Below are 19,922 nucleotides of genomic sequence, written 5' to 3'. Positions count from 1 at the left end.
AACTGAAGAGGTGCTGTAGATCAGCAAAGGAGAGACAGAGAGAGGAGATGAAAAGGGTCAAGGGAGAGAGGTGGAGCGTGGCTGGAAGATACTCTCTGTTGGGCAGAATGGACAGAGGGGCACCTGGGTGGCTCAGTTTGTTGAGCATCCGACTCTTGATTTCAGTTTAGGTCATGATCTTGGGGTCCTGAGATCGAGCCCCGTGTCAGGTCCCACACTCAGCACAGTGTCTGCTTGTCTGTCTCACTCAGCTCTTCCCCCTGCTTTCTCTCTCTTTCTCTCTCTCAAATAAATAAATATGTAAATAAATAAATAAATAAATAAAATCTTTAAAAAAAAATAAATAGCTCAACAGAGGGATACAATTTGGGATCCAAGTTTCTGCAATAATAGTTGGCCTGTTGGTTGCTCAGCACTGAATATATTCATTCAACAAACATTCACTGATTGCTTAATCTGTACCAGACATTCTTTTGAGTTCTGTGATGTCTCCAAAAATAAATTAAACACGAGTCCATTGTTGAGTGCCTACTATGTGCAAGATATTTTGCTATGTGCTAGGTATACAGTGGTGAGCAAAAGAGACCCTAGCTTTCGTAGAGCTTAGGGTGGAGGAAAGGAAACAGACAATAAGCAGGTAAGTAACAAATCGCGCACCCTGAATTCCAGGACAGGCTTTGGCAGAAGCCACTGCTCTCTGCTGCTCGTATGTAGCCTTTGATGGCAAAACCAAAAATAAATTTAGTCATGCTAAGCTGAGGATTTTAGAGGATGTCAACAATGCTTGAGTATTTCCCAAATCAAAAGCTTTTTCCAAGAAATACTTCATTTTAGGGCTGTTTCAGTGGCCATTTCTTTTTTCTGGTTGCAAGGCCTTTCAAGAAACATGCTGTGTATGTATGTGCACACTTGTTTGCATGGACACGCATGCATGCACTCACGTTTGTAAGCAGAGTGAAAGTGGATGGAATACTAATTGTGTTCCAAAGTGGGTAAGCAGTCCGTAGGCTTGTTAGACTGTAGAAGAAATTTGTTGGAAGGAAGACAGTCAGCTTCTATTCAAAACTATGATTTTATAAATAAGTGGGAAGGTCCCTGAATTGCTACAGAATTCTTTATTTTGTATCAAGGGACCCAAATTAAGTCACCATTTTTGTGAGCACTCTATCTTAATTTATCTTTCGGAGTTGCACCTAACTTCAGAACAATAATACATGCAGTTTTTTTTTCCTTTCCCTTCCTATTATTGGTCCTTAGGAAGAATAAATAGTATAAGCCCGGGGGCACAATGAAGGGAGCTTCACTGTTCTGCATATTCTGTGACCTTCGCCTACCTTCTTTCTCCTTTGGCCCTGTCACCTCCTCACCTAATTTGCATTCCATTCTCCTTTCTAATCCTTGCATGTGTGTGTGCATGTGTGTTTCAGTTTGGGACTCAAGGTTCTCCCTGTCAGACTTCCATTTAAAACCCTTCTCGGCTTTAATTATTCTCAGAGACCTGAACTCATGTGCCAGGAAGGGTCTATGAGGTCTTTGCTCGAAAACCTTCTGAGAATACATTGGCTCACGTCTGGTTGCCCAGTTCCCTCCACCTCCTTCTGCTTTTCCTTGTTCTTGATGCTCAGATGCTTCTGGAAGCAAATATACACATAGGCCTCTGAGGCCACTTACTCCTGACGCTGACTGGCAGGGACATTGAAAGAGAAAGAGAAAGGTAAGAAAGGCAGGTAGAGGTGCCCTGCCTGGCTTCCTTGCAACCCCAAGCCCATCCACAAATGGGCAGCTGCTTCTGAGCCAGTGGTGGGGCTCCTCCCAGAGCAGCAGTCCCCCCTCACTCACTTTGCTGAGGGCTGTTTTGTGAACGCATCTGTTTTTATGCTTTGTCTTATTAGGGAGGTAGGCAGGACACATTGTATGGTGAGGAAATTGAAGGCTGGAAGAGTTGAAGTGTTTTCCCTAGTGGCACAGTCAGTAAGGGGCTGGTATTGTGACCACAGCCAAGGCTACCTGATTGTTAATTGAAGATGCTTTATTTCCAGATCTTTTATGCTCCTTTCTTCACATCCTTTATTCTTCCTTTTTGGCATTTCTCATAGCTTGTTGAAGTGTATTTAGTTGTGCCATTACTGCTTCAGCCCCCCAACTAAGCTGAGCATGCCATGAGGAGGGGCTGTATCCATCTGTGCATGACTGTGTCGTTAGCTAAATACCTGGTGGTAATCATCACCACCATCTTCCTCATCTTCATCATCACCATCATCATCACACCACCTTCATCATCATCACACCACCTCCATCATCATCATCACACCACCTTCATCATCATCACACCACCACCATCATCATCATCACACCACCTCCATCATCATCATCACACCACCTCCATCATCATCATCACACCACCTTCATCATCACCACCACCTCCATCATCATCACACCACCTCCATCATCATCATCACACCACCTCCATCATCATCATCACCACCTCCATCATCATCATCATACCACCTCCATCATCATCATCACTACCACCTCCATCATCATCACCACCATCTCCATTATCAACATCACCACCTCCGTCATCATCACCACCACCACCTCCAACATCATCACCACCTCCATCATCATCACCACCATCTCCATTATCAACATCATCACCATCTCCATTATCAACATCACCACCTCCATCATCATCACCACCACCTTCATCTTCATCAGCACCACCTCCATCATCATCACCACCACCTTCATCATTATCATCACCACCACCTTATCACCTTCATATTAATTAAGCACTTACAGAAGTGTGTTGGGTGACTGAGCTAGAGAATGCAGGGTCTGTTTTTTGTTTTTTGTTTTTCCTTTCTTGGAGCTCTCTGCCCCCAAGCTGTGATGCTCTTCAGTTAGTTGTTTGTCACAGAGCTATCAGGCATCTCTCCAGTTTCCATATTAATATATTGTATGATATTCTCCCCATCTCTTTTTCTTCCCTACCCCAAAATAGCCAGTCAGAGGAGGAAGAAGATGTGTTTGTCCTCCCAAGGAGGAGAAGCTCCCTAGGCCTGAGTGGATATCCCCTTCCAGAAGAGGAGCCAGGGGCTGAAGGTCCACTCCCCCGGGTACTCCGCAGAATCATCTCCATTGAAGAAGACCCCCTGCCCCAGCTCCTGGATGGCAGCTTTGAGCAGCCATTGAGCAAATGCCCAGAAGAGGAGGAGGTTGCCCAGCAGAGGGTGGAAGGACAAAGCCAGCAGGCCAGACCCTTGGAACCCATGCCTGCATCTCCCCGAGGACAGCCTGTTGGAAAAGAAGACTTGTCTAAGGTAAGGACACATTCTATGTTGGTTTGTAGATGTCACTTTTATACCTGTCCGTTGCATTTGAACCCAAGAGCCCCAAAGGCAGCTCAGGAAGTCAGATGTGGCTGGTCTCATGAATCACCCTATTTGTGTCCTTCAGATACCAGCTTGCCCTTTTGAACTGAGTGTCACTAGGGAGGCTCAGGGGTCCTGGAAAATTCTCTTTATAACTTCTGTGGTTTGCCCCTATGTTCTCTTTTCTGATTCAGATTCAAAAGCATTTAAAAAGTGGCTACTTTAGACAGACATCTTGTTTGGCTTTTAGCATAAGCTATCACATACTTTTAAAATTGCACATCTTCTCTTATATTTTGTAACTGTTCTCAGCAAGGCCAATCATTGCTTTGTAAAGTTTGTGTAATCATCCCAATCGGCTAATCATCCCTTTATTCCCAAATGCCCTGCCTAGTCCTCCCTTCAGGGTGCTTCTCCTCTCCCTCACCCCTCCTGCACTCCCAACCAGGGCTTCCTGCTCAATGCTGCAGGAAAAGGAGGCCATAGTAACCATCTTCCTCTGGTCCGTGGTGATGATGTTCCTCACCTTGTTTGTGACCCACGCCCAGAAATAGACTCCTCCAGCCCTTCACCTCCCACTGGACCTTCTGAAAGGCTACAGAAATGCCCATGACAGTGTGAAAGAGACTCCTCCCTATACACTGGGGCGGCCCTGTAGGACTGAGCCCTTGCCACTTGAGCATTTCCAAACGGCCGTATTAGCATGTGTGCCAGGAAAACTTTCCGACCACTGCAGGGACTCCTTGGCATTGGTTGTCATTCCTGGGCCTGGATTAAGATGCCTCATATCCCTTCTCTGAAGGGCCTTGGGCCAGCAGGCGAGTGAGAGCTGGATGGCACCAGTGGTGGATAGCGACCCCTCCCTCCTCCATGCCCTTCCACACCCCCTTCAGCACAGACCTGCACCTGTGGGCAGGGGGCACACTGGGGTTTTAAATACCTATGCTCTGCTCCCAAATGTAAAAGTGTCAAGAGGTCAGTAGGAGATGGGGTAAAGGGAGGAATGAAGCATCCAGGTGTGCTGGGCCATGTGAGCTGATGGGGTGCATCAGCAGTCTTCTCCCCTGTGGCAGATGGGGAAGTAGAGGCCCGGAGGGGCTAGACCTGGTCTGGCCCCCCAGGGACTTGAGCCCGGCCTGCTCGCCGTGTGCTCTCATGTGGGTGCTAACTCTACCACGTGTGCTACCAAGTAGCCTGGGACAGAAGCTGCTGCAGACAGGAAGTGTGCTCTCGGAGAATCACGGGGAAGCTTTACCAGAGGGTCTGCCCTTTGGAAGAGTGCTGTGAGGCAGGCCCTCCTACGCAAGGCTGCTGAGGCATCAATCCGTACGGCCTTTCTGGAAAGTAGTCTGATAACAAGAATCAAGAATTTAGAAATTCCACATCCTTTGAACCAGCACTTCTACTCCTAGCAATCCTTCCTAATAACCAAGTTCAGACAAAGATTTAACTCAAAAATGATTATGTATATTAGCAAACACTTGAAAACATTCAGTAGAATATTATAGCACTATTAAAAATCACATTTTCAAGGGGCGCCTGGGTGGCTCAGTCAGTTGAGCTTCTGCTTTCAGCTCAGGTCATGATCCCATGGTCCTGGGATTGAGCCCCATGTCCAGCTCCATGCTCAGCAGGTGGTCGGCTTGTTCCTCTCCCTCTGCCCCTCCCCCCATCGTGCTTGCGTGTGTGCAGGCACGCTCTCTCTAATAAAGAAATAAAATCTAAAAAAAATCACATTTTCAAGAAACTTTAGTGACTTGGAGAAATATTTATAATTTAATAATATATGAGAAAGAATAAAATTGTATATAATATTCCAGATCTCTTTAAATAAAACATGTATTCATTCATCTACATAGAAAAAAGCCTAGAAGACATGCAGCAAAATATGAATAGTGACCACTTCTGGTTGGCAAGGTAGATTATGAATAATTATTATTTTCTTCTCTACTTTTCTGTTTTTCCTAATTTTAAAAATTAGCATGTATTACTTTTATTTTTTTAAAGCTTAATTAAAAAAAAAAAAGTGGCAGGACAGAGAATGAGAACAGATCTTACTCCAGCCCCCTCCCCCCAATCTGGCTGACACACTGCGGATTGTCCCCCAGAGGGAACACAGGTTATATGAGTGAACATGAGTCGGGGTTTGCTGCGCCTGTGAGGTGGGGCCTGCCCAGAGCTGGACAACCAGTGTGTTGATCTTTGGCCTGCAAAAAAACCCCTGCTCTTCCTAGAACAGGGCCAGGACTGCCTCAGCAGCCAGACCCGTCTTCTCCTGCTCTGGGCTTCTCATTGCCCACCTGGAGACATGCCTAGGGATACACGGATTGCTGCACTGAGCTTTAGTCGCAAACAAATGACAGCTGGAGGCAGAGGCTGAGCAGGGACCAGCAGTCAATGCCCTTATGCATTATAAAAATAAAGAAAATGGGGCAGAGGGCATAGTTTATGAGTACGGGTTTTTTAAGTTTAGTCTAAACTCCTGTAATTGACCTTGAATTCCCTCCTAAGTACTGCATGGAATTGATTTCTCCCCAAAAGGCTGTTGATGGCTTTTCTCTGAGACTCAAGTACTGCTAATATCTGCTGCCACTCCATTATAGTATTTGCTCAGTGAGAGGAGCTAATTCCCCCAAATCCGCTTCTAAATAGATTCAAAAGAGCTTCCTTGTTTGGCCAGGCAGGGCTGGGCTGAGCCTGAAGGCAGGATTTAGCCGAGCAAACAAGCAGCTCGTGGGAAGGAATGATCATGCAGCCGAGAGGACTTTGTGCCCAAAGGCAGCTCCTTACTCGGCTGCCCCGGCTGTCCTTGAGCATGTTCATCCCCCACTGGGCTTTAGGGTCCCAGACTAACTCAGGGGCAGACCTGCTCCCAGTCCATGCCGGCTGCTGGGCCAAGAAGAAGGAGCGCACGGGTGGTTGACTCTGGAAAGCTCTGCCCAGTGGTCTGGCCTGGCCGATTTCCCAACCTACTGAGTGGAGCCCGTTTCCCAGGCAGATGGGGTCCTAACCGGAAGCTGATGAGACGGAAAGATGAGCACTGTGCAGGGAGGCAAGTAAGAGCGTCCTCCATTCAGTCCAGGCTTTCAGTGCTAGGGCAGACATAAAGGCCCCCTCGCCCACCCTGGGCCTTCTCTGCCCCTGTGATACACCTATGCCTTCTTCTGTCTCTCCTTGCCCCTGCAAACATCCCACCCGTCCTTCCCCCGGACAGAGAATCTCTGCCTCCTCTTTAAGCCCCGGCTCACGGTGTCCTCCCCTGTGGACCCTGGACTCCCCGTCCATGCTCCCGGAGCACCTGGAAGCATGTGTTGTAATTATTTGTTTATACGGCTGCCTCTTCCGTCCTCGGCCAGCCGGGTCTGCCTCCTCGACCCTGTGTCTTCTGCCCACGGTTCACAGCACAGTAGGCAGACAACAAATGGTTGAATGAGTGTCTCTCTTCCCTCCTGCTGATGCTAGAAGGAGCCCTTATGCCCAGAGCCCAAAGCTACTTGCATCCTGGACTGGAGTGGCCCCCCTTGTGCTGGTCTGGAGGCCAGGTCCCCACCTTGGCCTGGACCCTGTAGGGACTGGTCGAGGGACAGGTTGTAGCAGGAGGAGGGGCCAGTGGCCATGCCAGTCTGTCTGCCGTCCACAGGAGGAAGCCCCTCCCTCCAGCCCAGACCGGCTCTTCAAAATCGTGCTAGTGGGCAACTCCGCCGTGGGGAAGACTTCCTTCCTGAGGAGGTTCTGTGAGGAGCGGTTTGCCCCCGGCTTGGCAGCCACTGTGGGTGAGTTCTCGGGGGCCCCCTCTCTGGGGAGGGGAGGGAGTGAGAAGTGGGCCCAGTAAGGGACTGGGGGCCCAGTGGGAGTGGCCGTGGGGCCTGGCTGGTAGGGGGCCCTGCCCGTTTATTCCCCAGTGAGGCCAAAGGAGCAAGGTCAAGTCCCCCTCCTGCACAGTGCCAGCCACGAAGCTCGTTCCACTGAACGCTTCCTTTGTCCAGCCTGAGGGGAGCTGCAGCTGACAAAGGTGGGCTTTGGGCCCCATGTTTCCCTCTGAGCCCGTCTCTTTTTTATTGTTTTTTCTCCATTTTCAGCAGGGCCCTGAGTCTTCAGGCTCCTCCTGAGGTGTGCACCCCAACACTGCAACCCCTGCCTCCCCCACGGGCCAGCAGCTTCCTGCCCTGCCCCTCCCCGTGTGTGTGCGCGTGCATGCATGTGCGTGTGCGTGTGCGTGTGTGTGTGTGTGTGTGTGTAGAGGGTGCGGTGGAGGACAGCGCTCTGGGTGACTCCTTTTACCATCACATCTTACCCGTTCTGCATCCCAGGCCTGCTGGGGGACAGCTGGATTTCATCGTGGAAGCTCATTAGGCTCAGCTATTAATGGATGATCATGGCTTAATGTGTTCCCACACTTGAGTAATATTTTATTCAGAGAGAGGCCTTTGTTCCCTTCACCCAAAGTTGCTCATTGCATTGGAAGATGTGGCAAGACCCAAGGGCATATTAACCTTTTAGCTTCTACCTTTTGCTTGAATCACTCAAGCAAAAAATAAATCCCCTGAGAGACTGCTATGTACCATTCAGCCGTAGTGATAAGGCAGCTGTATTTGAAAATATATTGATGTGATCTGCATATTTACCATGGGCTTTTGTATTCATCATTTCAATCTATCTTTGCACAACCCTAGGGAAAAGTACTGTTACCAGCCCAATACACAGATCAGGAAACCGAGGCCCAGAGAGGTTAAGAGGCTTATCCACATTCCCTCAGCTGGTTTAGTGCTGATATTGGCCCCTCACGTGCCCCTTCTATACCATTCCACATACTGAGTTGTGTGTGCTCAGCACCCAGCAAGGGGTGAGGACACTTGCCCACCCTAAGAGGTGAGCACGGGTTGGTATAGGCAGGGGAGGCTGCTGAGGTTCAGAGGGACATCAGGAGTCCTAGATCTTCATCTCAGCTCTGCCACTGATCAGCTGCGTGACCTTAGGAGGACATGTTCCCCCTGGGGCTTCAAGTTTCTCCTCCTGGAGGATTTGAACCAGGTCACCCAAGATGGCTTCCAAGCCTGGTTCTCTGTCCAGACCATTTTTGACCTTCAGCTATCTGACAAGCTGGCTCTATAAGACAAACTTTCCCTGCTCCAGAACCCTGCCTGGGGAGGTTCCGTATTCTTCCCCTTCCTTCCAAATTTGCTCCTGCAGATGGGTCTCTTCCCACATGCTTCAGGCATCCCGTTCTTACTATTGGGTCTTTTCCTATGCTGTTATCATCTGGAACATTCTCCTGTCCCCTCCCTTCTGTCTCATTCCACCCAAAGACTGAGAGCATCCCCAGATGAAGAATCAGGTCCCTGACAGGAAGAAGGGCAGAGCTTGTGACCCAAGCCTGGAGAAGCCTGGCCTCGCTGGCCTTGTGTGAGCCCAGTGTCCTGCAGGAAGAAATGGCTGCAGGAAGAGGACTCACCTTCCCAGGGGCGTTCCGTGGGGTAGGCCCCCACAAGTCAGGGCTTCATCACAGGTTCGTGGGAGACGGGGGTGCATGCCAGGCCCTCGGCCCTCAGAGGCATCCCTCTGAGCAAGGTGCACAGTGTGTCAATGACATCCCTGTCAATGAAATCAGGGAATCAGGGGCCGTTTACATTTCCAACTTTTGTGCCCCTGAGCTGGAAGCCTCTGAAAAAGGAAAAATCAGACTAATTTGCACTTCCCAGGAGACCAATTATGGAAACACCTACAATTTAGGAAGGGAAAAATATCAAAGATTCCAAATCAGGAATGCCCTTCATCATACTGCGCAGAACATGCTGGAACAGCAGCTGAAATTAGTCTCCCTGCCACACAACGTGCGTTGTTCTGGTACACATGTCAGTAACAGATGTCACACCAGCCACCAGAAAGCTGCTCCCTTTAAAGAGACAGAAGAGCCACCGAATCCTGCTCTAGGGCCAGAGCAGTCCAACCCTAGCCTGGGGCTCGGGCCACCCGCCACCTGCTAAGGGCAGCAAAACCACTGGCAGCACCACAGCCCTAACAGAGACTCGGCGGTTCCCTAAATCGTACCACCGCCACCAAAGGGGACTTCAGGTCTCCCACTCCCTCATATGGATATGATCCATCCTGGACTCTTGGCTTGTGCACAATGTAAATGCTATAATACAACAGCGTGACTTGGGGGCCCTGCCCACCCCTCCTTAGGACCAGCTGACTCCTTCAAAGGCAAGGGCTTGAGCCCCGTGGGTGTCCTGGAGATGTCAAATGATGGTTTCTGTAGAACGTCGGAGCTCATTTTGTACATGACAAGACTGATTAATAGAAGCTAAAGCTCCCTGGAAACCGGGACTCCGAGGCCTATGCTCCTTCCACTGCCCCACATTGGTTCACATACCCCTGCTGTAAGTCACAGGCCACCGCCCAAGGTGTTTCTTCCAGAAGTTTTTTCCCAACAGAATGCACTCCGCCCTTTTTGGCCTCCAGTCTGCTTTCTATCCCACTCCGCATCTCTACAGAGAAATCCCTAGAGTTTTTCTCTACGACAACTTTCAGGCCCTCCCCCTCCCAAATCCCCCCTACTCTAAATGATATCTTGAGCCTGTCTTGTCCAGAAGTGAACATCACCTTTCCTGGAGTCCATCAGCCCAGCTGTATCCCACACCATCCCCTAACAAGACACGACCCAATTCTCAGTGCCGGGGACCCCTGACGTCCAGCTGTCATTCAGGAATCAGTTAGGTTGCAAGTTGGAGGTCACTGCCATGTGTTTATTGAATGCTACAGCTGAACTTCCAGATTATGAACATCTGACCTATCCCTCTACACCGTCCATCACCCCTCATTTGCAGGTGAGGAGTGAAGACACCCCAAAATGACGTAATATCATCAAGATCGCATAGCTGGTCAGAGGCAGAACTGAGACTGGACATAGCATGGGTTGCCCAGCTCCTGAAATGTTAGAACCGTCTGTGGTCTTAGAAACCAGTTTATTCCAGGCTCTCTGGTCCCACGTCATTGTGTGTTGCCTGCTCTGTTGGATTCGGACTCCTTGTGTCTCCTGCCACCGCCCCCAGGCTCTCCCCGCGGGCTTCTCAGTTTCCTGGGCCTCTCTGTCTGAGGTTTGCAGAGATGAGTACATCGTGTACCCAGCTGAGACTCTCAGCAAGCTCACCACGGCACAGAACCCATTTTGCCAGTACTCCTGCCCCCTGCAAGACAAGCTCCCTGTCCTCCAGCAAGTACTTAGGCAATGAGAGCAGGACCATGACCGTAGCCAAGACCCAGCCGCCCCAAGCAGCACCACCTGCCCCTCCGCCTGCTTGCCTTTCCACTCAGGAGAGGGCTCTGTCCTCAGGGGCTTTGGACCCTCAGCCTGCTTTCAGATCAGGCCCTGAAGGTGTGTCGACCATGGTCGGCTTTCTGCTGAGTTGTTATCACAAAGCAGGCAGCTCCTTCAGTCCCCCAGAGCAGAGACTGGGGAAGCCCTTGCACTTTTCGCTAAGAAGAAAACTCACTCCCAGATTCAGCCCAGCCAGTCATAATCCGTTTTGCTGGGAGCACTGAGCCCTGAGCTTCCTGGGCGAAATGAGGCTGCCAGGTGTCCCTGTGTACAGGGCGCTGCTGCAGAAAGAATGAGCCTCAGGGCTGGGCTTGCAACTCGCTGCCCAGCGTGGGCAAGACACCCCGTCACTGGGCATGCGTGTGTGTGCATGTGTGTGCGTGTGTGCATGTGCGCGTGTGTGTATGGATGTGCGTGCACGTGTGTGCCCGTGTAGGTGTGCAGATAACAACCCTCACGTGGATGTCACAGGAGCGCTGTGACGGTAGAGAGATGGCACAGGAAACCTAGAAATATCAAGCATTCTACCAACTGGACAAATCGCTCTTTTGCTCTTCCAGATGCACCAATGCACTCCCCTCTTGGCCTCACCTGTGAAGCAGAGGACTTCTAGAGCCCCTGCTGGTCTGACATTCTAGGAGTGGAGGACTCTGCCGCCTTCCTGCCACTCCTGGGCCCCTAGGGCACTAGGGCCTTGCCTGGAGACCGTGGCTGGGATGACCTTTCCGATTTACTGCCTCTCTGTCGTCTCTTTTGTCTCTCTCTGGCCAAGCTTCTGTTGCTGTCCCTTACTGAGCCTTCCATGGCAGTCACATAGGATGTCCCAGTTCCTTCGCCCTGGGCCTTTTTGAAGGTGGCAGGGGATGCCCTCTAGTTCCCAGATCAGATACCATGAGGGGGAAGGACTTTTTGAAAAGTGTTAAACATTTGTGAACATTCTTACACGATGTAGGAAAGAGGAATATGTTCTCAGAGAAACTGCATTGAGGTCCTTTTCTCCGAGGGCCACTGTGGGGTACAGTTCTTGTCCCTCTGGACCAAGACTCTGGGTGGGGTCGAGGCCGCATAGAGATGATTTTGACTGGCCCAGGGGCTAGGATTAGGAGCTCTAAGCCCATCTCAAGGGTGAATGCTGCTTTTGACTCCCTCCCTTACCCCTTCTCTTCTCTTCTGACCCTCCCTCTACCCGCCACCCCTCCCCCATGTCTCCACATCCTTTGCATTGGCAGATGGAAGTCTGAAAGTATGATCAATCCCCCACCCCACCCCCTGGGGATATTTGAATTTTGTTAGGGGAACTTTGAAAAGAATTTTAGGGAGTAGGGGGAGAAAGAAATAGGAGGACTGTCTCCTCCTCCATTTTTGCAATGAGGGAGTAAATTGGTGAAAAATAACAATTATCGTTGCCTTGGTATATCGTTTCTACATATGTGATCTCATTTGATCCTTATTATAGAATCCCTAAAGAGGGTGTGGATTACATTACAGTGAGGAACCTACGGTTCAGAGAGGTTAAGTGATTTGATCCACAGCCCACAGCGGCTAAGTGGCAGAGACAGGACCAGAACTCAGGCTCCCTGGGGCTAGGGGGAACCTGCACAGGGAGGCTTGTTGCCCCTGGCCTCACATGCTTCAGGACATGTTGGGGGTCGTTTTCTGATCCGGAAGTGATAGGCTCATTCCACCTTGCAGGCATCGACTATCGGGTGAAGATGGTGCGCGTGGACGACTCGTCCGTGGCGCTGCAGCTGTGGGACACGGCGGGGCAGGAGAGGTGAGGAGCACCCCTGGCCAAACCCTGCCTCCTCCACCGGCCACTGAGAGGGCTGCAGGTGCGGGCTGCGGGGTCCATGCAGCCCCTGACGTGTGGTCCTCGGTGGCAGGTACCGCTGCATCACTCAGCAGTTCTTCAGGAAGGCCGATGGTGTCATCGTCATGTACGATGTCACCGCCAGACAGTCGTTCCTGTCGGTCCGGCAGTGGCTGAGCAGCGTGGAGGTGAGCTGGTGACCTTTCTAGGAGCGCTGATGCTGACTCCTGCCTCCCCCTTGTCCCTGCCCGTCTCCTGCCCGGCCCTCTGCTCTTCCAAAACCTGATTCAGAGCCCGCCTTCTCTGGGCGTCCATACGGCCATTCACCCAAGCCACAGCCCTCGGTACTGGGGATGAACGAGACTGACACAGTCCCTGCCCTCATGAAGGTGGGGACTTGAAAAACAGATCACACCCATAACTGTGTCATTACAATCGCCATAAGTGCCTCGAGTGAATGGGCTGGGATTGGGGGAGGGCTCAGAATGGAGAGAAACCGGTGTTTAAACTGAGTCCCACCCATGTTCTTCCTCCTTTTTGCCCCTCTGTGTTGTTCTGGCTCCCGTGGGCCCAGCTATGCCCAGCCCAGGAGCGGCTCCACACAGTGTCTTGGGGACTCTGTCACAACCCTTCACAAGAGGGGAGGTTGATCTACAATGTGAGCGCCCCCGGCTCACCCCAAAGTCACCCTGGGCAGGACCCACAGGCAACAGCCCTGTTCTTTGAATTCTGGATTAACTGTAAGACTCAACTCTCTTGATTTATGCTTGCAATAAGTTGCTGTGTAAGTGCTTTGTACTTTCTGACCATCTGCATCAGATGCAGCCTTCTCAAGGCCAAGGTCAGGGCGGACAAGGCACGGATTTATTCGACAGGGCCTCAGCGGAGTCTTTTTTTTTTTTTTTTTTTGGTGCTTTAAAAAACGCTATTGCTTTATTCAGCGGAGTCTTTTAACAAAACCATCAGCTAGGATGCCCCACCTCCTTCCACCTGCAGGATCCATGTGTTGTTCATGTATTTGTCTAAAGCACTGCCAGGCACTGTTCTAGGCTCTGGAAATCATAGCAGCAGATAAGAGACAAGGTTCCTGTCCTCGTGGAGTTTACTTTCAACCTGCTGCTCAAGCCCCTAAGACCTGGCATAGCCCTTACCTACTCACCACACTGTGACACTGCTGTGAAGGACACAGCTGCGAACCCAGCTCCCTGCCTCTGGGTCTCCTGAGAACTGACACTGTGTAACAGGCGCTTGGCATGGGCCCCACAGAACTAGCGCTCAACAGATGTGGGAGGAGAGAATGGATACCATATCGTTGGGCAGGCAGAATCCTGGAGTTGTTCATTTCTTCATCCTTTTGGCCCTAAGATCTGTGATTCCTCCCACCAAAATCTGTTTCTCTTAGAGTTTAGATTGGCTGGGCCACTCCTTTCTCTGCTGTGAATCCACATCCCTCTCATTTCCAGGAAAAAAGAAGGAACAAGAGTGGAAACCAGATTCAAAGGTTTCTCTGAAATTTGCTTCATACAAATTATTTCTCGAAATGATCGTGCTTGAGAAATTTACAGTAGAGAAAATGTTAAGTTTTGACATGTGGTGAATGGCCCTACGCCGAGCTAATAATGGAGGCAAATGGGATGGGTAATCTGGAAGCAATTCCTGTTTAAACTTTGGAATTTATGACATGATTTTTTTTTTTTTTTTTGATAGTGTGGCAGATTTATCTTCCTCACAGAAATTAAGCACCAGGAGAGACATGAGGGATTATCTAATCTGGTGGTTCTCAAACTTTCTTCCTGGGAACCCTGGGGACATGAGGACTTCCCCCAGGCACTGGGGAGGGCTCATCCCCCAGATCATTCAGCGCCACCTCTGCTTCATTCAGTTTTCTCTATTGGAAGTCCAGGCACAATTTTGTTAGACAGGAGGGCTTCCCTGTGAAAAATCACTGATCTAAAGCAGCCATCTCATTCTCAAAGGAAGAAATGGAGGCCATGCCATCTGCACCACCCAGTCTCTTCCCAGCTGTGCCCGTGTCGTTGTCCCCTGATATCGACATCTTGAGACAGACAGGAGCAGGCGGAGGCAGTTCGAGTAGTCTGGGATGAGTAGGGATGGACAGAGGAGGCAAACTTGCAGAACTGTGCTCTCTGCCTTCAGTAGGGGCTGTCGCTTCTGAGGCCCCGGTTTTGCACCCAGAGCCCAGGATCTGGCTGGGGAGGCGGAATATCAGGTTGAATTTGGCAGTGGCGGCGGTGAGGCAAAGACAGCCAAGGGCCACCGTTGCAGCTGGAAACACGAGTTCGGTCATTCTCCGGAAAACCGGGCCAAGCCCCGGATGTCTGGTGTGTGCCCAAATGGGCTGAAAAGCATTGTCAGCACGTACCCAGCAAGAGTCCCCAGGGAAACCCTAGTGCATCGATGGCCCAGGGAAGCCACACGGAAATGCACTTAACTCAGAATTCTCCAGGTGAGGGTGGGGCTTTCCTCTATAATTTGGAGTTTGAATGTTCCTTCTTGAGAATAGCAGCAGAAGGTACAGGTAAACTCTAAATGGGGCTGCCAAACCTGGATAATCAGGATTCACCTGTGGTGCTTTCAAACAAAACAGATGCCAGGCCTTCTCCCCCAGATAGAATGATTCAGAGCCTGGAAATACAATTAAGAAAAAGAAAAAAGCAACAGTTCCCCAAGTGATTTTGATTCTCAGTTGCCATGATTCCAAGCCTGAAAAGTGCTTCTCAAAGTTCAATATGCATAGGAATCTCCTGGGGAACCTTGCTAAAATACGGAATTTGACTCAGCAGGTTCAGAATCTTTGGTAGGCCCCGAGGTTCTGCATTTTCTAACAAGTTCTCCAGCGAGGCCAATGCGGCCAGGCCAGGGACCACACTTTGAGAAGCAAGGCCCTGAATCACTTTCAAAGATGTCTGTGTTCCTTCCACAAGAATCAGCCAGACCCACCTGTCTGGCGCGGGCGAGGCGCTCTGGGGGAGTCGGTGTGGGGACCCAGTCCAGTGGCCCCGGGGGATTGCAGACAAGTGCGGGGGGCGGGGGGCGGGCAGCGGTTGTGTGAACCTGTGAACAAGTGTCAGATGGCGGAGTGTGTCGAAGGTGTGGAACAGTGGGTTCGTGAATGCAATTATTCTCAAGATTCTTGAAAAACTAAAGTCATTCTGCCTTGGCAACCAGCAATCAGAGGTGTCAGGTGACAGATTAAAACCTGACACCTAATTTGATCAGAGGGAACTGAAAATAATAAGTACTTTGTATTTGTGGAGCACCTTATTTTTCCATGGAGCTCCAAGCACTTTGCCAACTGCCTCACTCGGAGAAGGGAGGGTGGAGGGGAGCTTTAATAACAGGCTTCACGTTCTGAAGCCTTATTATTAAGTGAATGCTGGCCAGCTGTTGGCATCGCCCCTTCCTCCCGCAACCTGAAAAGCAGTGCAAGAAGAAAGGGCTTAAATTGCCCCAGATTATATGTGGCAAAGACTCACTCTTGGAAGAGGTTGTGTGTGGGGGGGAGTAGATGCTTGGTGGGGCTGGGGGGCGCTATGGAGTCCCGTGAAAAGGAAGTTCTTACCATCCTAGCTCAGCACTTCCTGGCCGCGAAACTGGCCAGTCACCCGATGACAGAGTAGATCAGAATCTCTGACGGGTTCCTCCTGGCCCCCGCATTCTTACGGCGTATGGCATTTGATCCTCTGGGGGGGGGGGGGGGTCCAGGGTGGAGCAGGAGTGTGCACAGATGAGCGGACCCTAGAGGATCCTTCCAGTCCCGACGGAACCAAAATCCTTTGGCACAAGAGACCTAACACACACCTGCGCAGCTTTATGAGTTGGGAGAGCCCGGCCCCCATGGCTGGCCCCCTGCCCCACCCTCCCTCATTCCCCCCACCCCTAGGCAGCTCTACCTTGCCCACAGGCCTTCTGCAGGAGAGGCCCAAGCATACTCTGTGCTGATTCTCCTGTCATTTTACATTCCCTGTGTACCTTATAGCACATCAAAGCAGGTAGCCATTCCTGCCACCTCAGTTTCCCCAGCCCTCCCATACCTCCTTCTCATCTCTGCTGGGTAGAACTGGTTTAACCAGTCTAATCTAGAGAAGAAACTGGTTGGGCTCTCAGGGTCCCGTGTTTAGACCATGGGACAATCTGGACATCTGGAGACTTTGGGGCCTGTATCAGTTAGGGAAAATCGGCTTTGGTACAAGCCTGAACGGGCTGGTATTTTCCCCGAATCCAGTTTGTGGGTCCCCAGTGTCTGCAGTCCTGGCATGTTGAACTTCCTGCTTCAATCTTTTGTCACTCTGAGGGCCGCGTATTGTTAGGCCTGTAAGTCAAGGAAGTGGAAAATGACGGGGTCATGAAACCTACAGGAGCAGCGACCCGAACTGGGAAAAAACTTGGAGATTAATTTAATGCAGCCTCTTATTTTATAGATGAAAAGTCCTGCGATCCAGAGAGAGGAAGTGACTTGTCCAAAAGTCCCCACAGCTTGCCAGACGCGCAGCCAGAACTAGAGTCTAGTTCTAGCCACTGTGTTATGCTGCATTATGCATTATGTGACAAGAACATCACATGGTCCATGGGCGAAATCTGCTTCTGAAAAATAGGTGTTCATTTCTTTTTCAGTCCTTCCCATTTCCGCCTCAAAGCAGAACACTTCGTTAGCTCAGAGGGGCCCGGCGCACTTTCCTCTCCCTTTGTGGACCACTAGCTAATTCTCATTCTGTGATCTTTGTTGCTGGAGGCAATGCACAGCACAGAGCAAAAAATAGCAGTTTGATTTTTTCCCCCATGTTCCAAGTTGAGCTTGAAGTGCTGGCAGTTTAAAACGAACTACACAAATAAATCTTGTTTTGACTCATAGTCCAGGGGGTGGATAAATATGGAAACCCCCAAGATATAATTTTGCAGTCATTTTTTTCTTAGCATAACTACATGCCTTAATGTGCTGAGAAATTTTTTGTTCTGGCTCCAGAGAAATAGCAGCACTATCCTGGCTAAGTGCTTTTTCTTGCCTCCCAGCAAATGGATATTAACACACACACACACACACACACACACACACACACACACTACAGCCAACCAAACCCAACAGCTGCACGTTCTGAGCTGAATGCCAGTCCTCTGCTCCAAGTTGACAGCTCATGTTATTTAAAGTCAGAGGTGGGTAATCTTTTGAATTTCAACACGTCTGTCTTCCAACAAGCTCAAGTTCAAAGAACGGCAACTAAAATGGTTGGAGGTATGGAGAGGCTTCTGGGCCGGGTGTCAGCGGATAGGAACCAGCTGCGTAGGTCCATCTCATAGCTCACAGAATAGAGTCTGTGAAAAGGAGTGGGTCCCACACACACAGAGGTCATGTGCCCGGCTAAACAGCTTCGACTCCTTCCTCTGACCTGCCATGCCTACAGAGTTCTACCAGCATCTATAGAAATGTCACCAGAGGCGGGGGGGGACCTTAGACTTGTTTGCCAAAGGAGGTGCGCTTTAGACTTTTAAAAGGAAGCGTTGCTTCATCTGGTGGGTCATGATGAGCCTCTTTGTGCCAAGCAGTACACAGGCTGGGTACCTGAAAGGTGTAAGGTTTGGGCAGAGAGGGCCATGAGACAACTACCCCAGCCCCAGTCCTCCCCGTGGCCCTGTGTTAGAGCCTGGTGTTGGGCCAGGGTGCTGATGACTGACTCCCATGATGGATGGCACACTCTCTGGCCTTGTGTGTGTGCTCACTTAGTTTTGCCATATCTTTGGAGATGCGCCTAATTCTTTATCAGAGGCGGGCCAGGGCCCATAGAGGGGAAGGGAGTTGTCCACAGTATTTGCATAAGAGAGGAACAATGCGAAGAACAGAAGCCACAGCTCAGGTTGGGCAGGGGGGAGTGGGGAGGGCTTTTTTCTGTTCCTTCTAAGATGTTTTATTTTTATATCCAGGAATTGCTTTAAAAAAGAAGACTGCTTCTCCCCCCCCCCCCCACTTTCCCTCAGAGAGGCAGCCCTGCTGTTTGTGGTGCACAGGGCTCAGATGTTGGGCTTGTGACTCTTCCCTATCTGATCCTATTTGGTCATTCGGTACCCACCATCCCTTTTGCAGGCGAAGAGACTGAAGCCATCACCCATTCCAACATACCTGAATCCAGGTTCAAATTCCGCCTGGGGATTTCAAGTCTGATGCTCATATTGTCAGAGTTTCCATGTCAAGAAATCCCACAAGCCTTAGTCATCCCTCACACATAAATCTACAAATATCTTTCATGTGCTCTACACAGCAAGCCTTTTGGCCCATTTCCCTGCTTCCTCCTCTTTTTTTCCTTTTCTGTGAAAAAGTCTTCGCACAAGTTTCTGTGGCACAACACAGTCAGAAAATGGGGCTATTCCCATTACCCAGCACTCTGGTAAGAGGAAGCCACAGCATGGTCTCTATGCCGTAAGACGTTTCTCATTTGCAAATACTTGGAATAGGGTGCGATCCACTTAGCACCTCAAGTACAGTGCACATAATTTGATCTACTTTTGATGGATCAGAAGACACATTCCAAATCATGGAGTGCTTTTGAGCCATCATTACCAACATAAATTACCATCTGACCATGGATAAATGGAAATACCACTTTGAGAGAGTTCTAGTTAATAAGACACTAAATAGCAGAGAGTTCACTGGAAATCAGAATTTAGAGAAAAATGTTGGAGAACTGTGGACCCATATACTAAAGGGTCCTCATAACTCGGTGACTTTGTTATTGAATGTTCTTTTGGATTCTCTGAGCCTTAACGTTCTCATCGAGTAAATGAGAATTTTTTTCACTACGGAACTGCAATAAAAATGAATGTGTAGATTAAGGAGCCATGGAGGCTTAATCTCAAATACAATTGCATTCAAACTGAAAACATGTGAACCTATTGGAAGGACTTGGGACATTTATTTGAAGTGGTTAGATCCAGTGGCTAAACTCTTGGCAAAACTGTAAGCAATTGTTGGTTTCTATCATCCCCCAACCCTCTCTATTTAGTAAAACATTTTAGCTACAATGAATAACTATTGGTTACCAAATTATTATTAAAAGCCCCTAATTAAATATCTCACTAAGTAAAAATAACAACCTGCTTACATGTGAATATTATCATATTTACTCACTTAATAGCTGCGCACCGTGGGCCCTTTGTTTGCCCTCCTGAGAGGCACGTGAACTACACACATTTCGCAAGGGAGGACACCCCGGGGTGCAGAGACTCGGGGGTGTGGGCCCCTGGCTGATATGCCACAGTCACCGGGGGAGTAAAGAAAGTTGACCCCGTGAATACGCCTGTTACTTGCGGCTGAGAAGTGGAGCTTCTGTGGCCACCGAGCTCTTCCCCACACAGGCCTCAGTGCACCTGATGACAGGGATCTGTACTGCCCCGCGTGGTGACCTCCAAT

At 49.9% G+C, this 19,922-nt stretch overlaps 1 protein-coding gene across 1 annotated transcript in view; it reads left to right on the top strand.

Annotated features, from left to right (window-relative positions):
• CRACR2A (calcium release activated channel regulator 2A) overlaps positions 1 to 19,922 on the top strand; it is a 129,102-nt gene that overhangs the window by 92,846 nt on the left and 16,334 nt on the right. Inside the window, exons 13-16 of the mRNA XM_032391062.1 lie at positions 3,005 to 3,323; positions 7,015 to 7,147; positions 12,385 to 12,466; positions 12,576 to 12,690. Coding sequence (XP_032246953.1) covers positions 3,005 to 3,323; positions 7,015 to 7,147; positions 12,385 to 12,466; positions 12,576 to 12,690 — 649 coding nt within the window. The remainder of the gene's footprint in view (positions 1 to 3,004; positions 3,324 to 7,014; positions 7,148 to 12,384; positions 12,467 to 12,575; positions 12,691 to 19,922) is intronic.

This window comes from Phoca vitulina, unplaced genomic scaffold, assembly GCF_004348235.1.
Source record: "Phoca vitulina isolate PV1807 unplaced genomic scaffold, GSC_HSeal_1.0 scaffold59, whole genome shotgun sequence".
Taxonomy (NCBI): Eukaryota; Metazoa; Chordata; class Mammalia; order Carnivora; family Phocidae; genus Phoca; species Phoca vitulina.
Note: the sequence above shows the minus strand (reverse complement) of the source record. Positions and strands in the feature narration are given on the sequence as shown.